Source organism: Oncorhynchus clarkii, chromosome 2 (genome assembly GCF_045791955.1).
Source record: "Oncorhynchus clarkii lewisi isolate Uvic-CL-2024 chromosome 2, UVic_Ocla_1.0, whole genome shotgun sequence".
Taxonomy (NCBI): domain Eukaryota; kingdom Metazoa; phylum Chordata; class Actinopteri; order Salmoniformes; family Salmonidae; genus Oncorhynchus; species Oncorhynchus clarkii.
Genome location: NC_092148.1, coordinates 83671364 through 83677363, shown reverse-complemented (window position 1 = coordinate 83677363; position 6000 = coordinate 83671364). Strand labels below are relative to the sequence as shown.

Genomic DNA, 6000 nt, shown 5'->3' with positions numbered 1-6000 from the left:
GACAGCATAATGTTTTTCAGCGGCAGGGACTGGGAGACTAGTCAGGATCGAGGGAAAGATGAACAGAGCAAAGTACAGAGAGATCTTTGATGAAAACCTGCTCCAGAGCGCTCGGGACCACAGACTTGGGCGAAGATTCACCTTCTAACAGGACAATGACCCTAAGCACACAGCCAAGATAATGCAGATGCATTTGGGACTAGTCTCTGAATGTCCTTGAGTGGCCCAGCCAAAGCTCAGACTTGAACCCGATCCAACATCTCTGGAGACACCTGAAAATAGCTGTGCAGCGACGCTCCCCATCCAACCTGATAGAGCTTGAGAGGATCTGCAGAGAAGAATTGGAGAAACTCCCCAAATACAGGTGTGCCAATCTTGAAGCATCATACTCAAGAAGACTCGAGGCTGTAATCGCTGCCAGAGGTGCTACAACAAAGTACTGAGTAAACAGTCTGAATACTTATGTAAATGTTATTTCAGTTTTAATTTTTAATACATTTGCAAAAATGTCTAAACCTGTTTTTGCTTTGTCATTATGAGGTAGTGTGTGTAAATTAATGAGTGAAAAAAACAATCAGTTTTAAAATATGTCTAATGTAACAAAATGTGGAAAAAGTGAAGGGGTCTGAATACTTTCCGAATGCACTGTAGATAGATATGGAGATGAACACACATTTATTGTATATGTATTTATAAAGAGGGGCCACTCCAGTGCTATCCACATCTTTGACTGTCGCTGGAAAAGTCAACAAGACCACTGGCTTCACAGAGGAACTGACACGGACTGTATACTTGTAGATTCTGCTGCTACTGCTTGCCATTTGAGGTCTAGGCAAGGTTACTGTAAAGCACTTTGTGTGGAAAAGCCCATGATCTGGGTCGATGGACCATGAAACAGAGTGAGTTTTGGATACTTGTGGGCTTTTATAGAGCAACTGCTGATGTAAAAATGACACATGGAGACATGCCTGTGCAATATGTTCATTTATTTAGTTCATAGTATGAAAGGGAACGCATGAGAAAATATGCCGTACACTATACAACAGTGGGGGTATATGGTCATACACACACACACACAGGCGCTTCATCAGCACATGACATAATGCATAGATTCTACTAATAAATGCTAGTACAAGAACCCATAGCCACACACACACACACACACACACGAGAGGGAGAGAGGTGTAAGGAAGGCATGTTTATGGTGGCCTGTCCAGGAGAAGGAGACCAGAGGAATTGGACAGTGAAGGGAGCCCCTGCCTGGCCCAGCACGCTCTGCTCCCTTCACTGTCCACAGACAGACAGACCGGCTGTTTTCATAGCTGCAGCTGTGCTGTCTTGTCCTCCGCTCCCCTTCATCAACCTTTCATTACGGAGGGGCCTCACAAAGATCTTCCAAACTCACGCGCACACACACCGATGAACATATGCACACACTGGTATACGTACAAAAACTCACCCCAGTCCCTAGCCAAAAAGCTTTGGTTTAAGTGTCCCAGACACACTGTGCTGTAGGATTGAATAATCTTTAAAAGAGTGGCGAGATAGAGGGAGGATTTGATTAAGACGATGACCCCTGAGAAAGACCGCCAAGGTGGAGGTTAAGGATCCCCACATTCCCTGTCCCTCCCCAAACACACACACACACACACCAAACACACACAGGACCAAGTCATAGGGAGGAGTGTGTGTCTGTGGAGAGGGAGGTGGGTGACCTTAGGCTGAGGCGACAGGGGATCCGCTCTCACCTTCCCTCTCTTCCTCCACCCTCTCTCTCCTTCGGTCCATCTCCTCCCCTCGCACCTGCAGCAGGATCTGACTCTGGTTGAATAAACACTCCTTCAGTTTGTCCTCCGTCAGGGTGAGACGTTCTTCCAACACAGAGACAGTCTATGGGGTAGGAGAGGATCACACACCAGTTTTAGACTAAAAGTCTTTCACGACTATGTCAACACATCACTCATTTCAACATCTAACTCTGTATCATCTGCTGTTCTTTCATAAACATTACAATTGAGTTGCCAGATTGGGCTGGAAGGAGAAGTATTTTACGGTTGCCAGATTGGGTTGAAATGAAGTGGTTTAGCCAGGGCTGCCAGATTTGGATTAAGAGTTAAGGGACTGACCTGAGTGAGGACGTCAAGCTGCTGGACGATGCGTTCCAGGGTGCTGCTGAAGTTCATGGGGAGGTCTGAGCGCATCTCCAGAGGGTACCTCATCCCCTGTTCCTCCTCCCTCCTGCCTCCCATCTGCCTGGACTGGGACCCAGATGTTGAACCCTGTCCACTACTGTGGCAGTCTTCATTGGGGTTGAGGCTGGTACTGGCAATCCGTCGTGCTGGCAAATTGTTTGCATGGCCGTTGACAGCCTTGAAAGAAAGAGGGGAGGGTGAATGCAACAGCTGACCAGGTTTGATTGATTTTGAAGTTAACATTAACTTTAAGGACCTCACAACTGAATTTGAGGGAAAGCATTGCAATTTATGACGCAATGGTTTTCTTGGTGCGGGGACTTCTGACCTGAACAGGATCTCACAACAGATCTGTGGTTCCGTAGACGTCATGTGAGAGGGCTATTAACCAGGTAGAGACTGGTTTTATGAGACAACTTAATCTAGCCGGCTTCATCAACAACCCATTGACAATACGTAGACCAGAGATCATCAACTAGATTCGGCCGCAAGTAGATTTTTTCATGAGCGGAGGGTCAGGGGGCCAGAATTTTTTTTTTTTTAATGTTTTTTTTAACCTTTATTTAACTTGGCAAGTCAGTTAAGAACAAATTCTTATTTTCAATGACTGCCTAGGAACAGTGGGTTAACTGCCTGTTCAGGGGCAGAACGGCAGATTGTACCATGTCAGCTCGGGGGTTTGAACTTGCAACCTTTCGGTTTCTAGTCCAACGCTCTAACCACTAGGCTACCCTGCCGCACCATAATTACTAATCATTTGTAGACAGCAAATCTAATGCAAGAAGCCCAAACAGACATAATATTTGAATAAAATATAACCATTTCAAACCTTGTTTACATTTGTATACGATCATTTACATTGACTGTACAAAACATTAGGAACACCTGCTCTTTACATGACAGATTGACCAGGTGAAAGCTATGATCCCTTATTAAAAGGTCACTTGTTAAATCCACTTCAATCAGTGTAGATGAAAGGGGTGAACGAGCAATACAAAATATTGACGTGCCTTTGAACCGGGTATGGTTGTAGGTGCCGGGCGCCCAGTTTGAGTGTGTCAAGAAGTGCCATACTGCTGGGTTTTTCACACTCAATAGTTTCCTGTGTGCATCAAGAAGGGTCCACCACCCAAAGGACATCCAGCCAACTTGACAAAACTGTGGGAAGCACAGGTACAAGTCAATATTAGGAACATGTTCCTAATATTTTGTAGACTCAGGGTCTCGCTCTCTATTATGCGGGGGTATACATTGGAACAGATTTCCAAAATAAAAATAACAACTGATTTTCTGGTGTTTTTACAGTCTTATATCCAACAATAAAACAATAAACAATTACAATGTAACCTTTTGCTCAGAAAACTTGGGGGGCCAAATAAAATCCCCCATGGGCTGCCGGTTGGGAAGCCCCGACCGCTGCCGGATGGGAAGCCCCGACCGCTGCCGGATGGGAAGCCCCGACCGCTGCCGGATGGGAAGCCCCGACCGCTGCCGGATGGGAAGCCCCGACCGCTGCCGGATGGGAAGCCCCGACCGCTGCCGGATGGGAAGCCCCGACCGCTGTCAGTTGGGAAGCCCCGACCGCTGTCAGTTGGGAAGCCCCGACCGCTGTCAGTTGGGAAGCCCCGACCGCTGCCAGTTGGGAAGCCCCGACCGCTGCCAGTTGGGAAGCCCCGACCGCTGCCAGTTGGGAAGCCCCGACCGCTGCCAGTTGGGAAGCCCCGACCGCTGTCAGTTGGGAAGCCCCGACCGCTGCCAGTTGGGAAGCCCTGACCGCTGCCAGTTGGGAAGCCCTGACCGCTGCCAGTTGGGAAGCCCTGACCGCTGCCAGTTGGGAAGCCCTGACTGCTGCCAGTTGGGAAGCCCTGACTGCTGCCAGTTGGGAAGCCCTGACTGCTGCCAGTTGGGAAGCCCTGACTGCTGCCAGTTGGGAAGCCCTGACATAGAGGAAGTGGTTACAACTGTAATGCTAATGACAAAACATGGCAAATGTGTTAGTTCATGAATCCTATAAGCTGTAAAGCCTAGCCAGTCTCTCCCCCTCACTCTCCCCTCCCACTCTACATCCCTCCCTCTGGCCAATAATGTTTTTACAGTAGAGGAACGGAGACTATGAGAAGAGAGAGACTCTGCCCAAGAAGGCCAAGGTAACATCTCTAAAAGACAATCCCCCTCACGTAGCACTCACATCCGTAGCCATGAAATGCTTTAAAAGGCTGGTCATGGCTCACATAACACCATCATCTCAGAAACCTGGACTCACTCCAAATCACCGCAACAGATCCACAGACACACTCCACACTGCTCTCTCCCACCTGGACAAGAGGAACACCTACGTGAGAATGCTGTTCATTGACTACAGCTCAGCGTTCAATACAATAGTGTCCTCCAAGCTCATCACTAAGCTAAGGACCCTGAGACTGAACACCTCCCTCTGCAACTGGATCCTGGACTTCCTAATGGGCCGCCCTCAGGTGGTAAAGGTTAGCAACAACATATCCGCCACGCTGACCTTCAACACAGGGGCCTCTCGGGGGTGCGTGCTTAGTCCCTTCCAGTACTCCCTGTTCACCCACGAATGCGTGGCTACGCACGACTCCAACACCATTATTAAGGTTGATGACGACACGACGGTGGTAGGCCTGATCACCGACGACGATGAGACAGCCTATAGGGTTAGAGGTCAGTGACCTGGCAGTGTGGTGCCAGGACAATAACCTCTCCCTCAACAAGACGACAGAGTTGATTGTGGACTACAGGAAAGGGAGGGCTGAGCACATCCTCAATTATCTCCTACAAATCAACTCAGTACTGGTACCTGTGTATATAGCCAAGTTATAGATACTCATTGAGTATTTATTCCTTGTGTTATTATTTTTCTATAATTTTATCTGCATTGTAGGTAAGGGCCTGTTATTAAGCATTTTGTTGTTAGTCTACAGCATGTGACAAATTACATTTTACTTGTTAACTTGAGCGGTTATGACCCGAGAGACTTGGGGAGTAGGACTCATTGTATTGGCTTGCTCCTAATAAAACAGGTACACAGTTAAAAGACAGGGTCAACGAGTTGGAGAACTTTCCTACATATTCTGAGACCAAATCCATACCTCCTGAAGCAAGATGAACAATAGAAACTAGCTGCAGACCGTCCTTAGAGACAGTAAATCATTGAATTTCATACATTTTATTCAAAAGGAATTTCATTATTCAAAGCAGGCTCACGTGTTCCTGCTTTGGAAACACAACCCAAGACCACGCAGACAGACAAGGATCAACACGATCTACAATGTTGCTCCAACACACAGACTTCAGATCACTGCTAGCACACAGACAAAGATACAGACAAGATGTGTCCCTGTGCTCCAACGGCCCCATACAATACACATACACATGGACACAGACAAAAACAACGTGCTAGCGAGCTTCCTGGGCAGGGTAAGGGAGGTACAGGGGCGAGGAGATAGAGATAAAGAGAAGGAATGAGACAAGAGGAGAGGAAGGAGGTGGTGAGTGGGGGCTTAATGCATGGAGGAATCGATTCCTGCCTTGTTTCCTGTGCACTTACATCAAAGAGTCTTGGGGGGGAGAAGAGGGTGGAAGGGAGAGGAAGAAGGGCTTGGTCCTGACTGGAGGTGAACAAAGCTGTCAGTGTGTGAAGAGGGACTCCAACTGGACTCCTTTCCATCTTGCTTTTCCCTCCCTTTTCCCCCTCTCTCGATTTCTCTCTGTCTCTGACCCCCCCTGGGCCGCATCTGGGCAACATCTGTTGTGTTCATTAATGCTCAGCAGACCCAGACCTGACTCC

At 47.9% G+C, this 6000-nt stretch overlaps 1 protein-coding gene across 1 annotated transcript in view; it reads right to left on the bottom strand.

The window, feature by feature from the left end:
- Nucleotides 1-969: 969 nt before the first annotated feature.
- The window catches only part of LOC139375227 (POC1 centriolar protein B), a 61098-nt gene continuing 56067 nt past the window's right edge, over nt 970-6000 (bottom strand). The window contains exons 11-12 of the mRNA XM_071116826.1: nt 2127-2369; nt 970-1890 (exon numbers count right to left, since the gene is read on the bottom strand). Of these exons, the coding sequence (XP_070972927.1) occupies nt 1717-1890; nt 2127-2369 (417 nt within the window). The 3' untranslated portion in view covers nt 970-1716. The remainder of the gene's footprint in view (nt 1891-2126; nt 2370-6000) is intronic.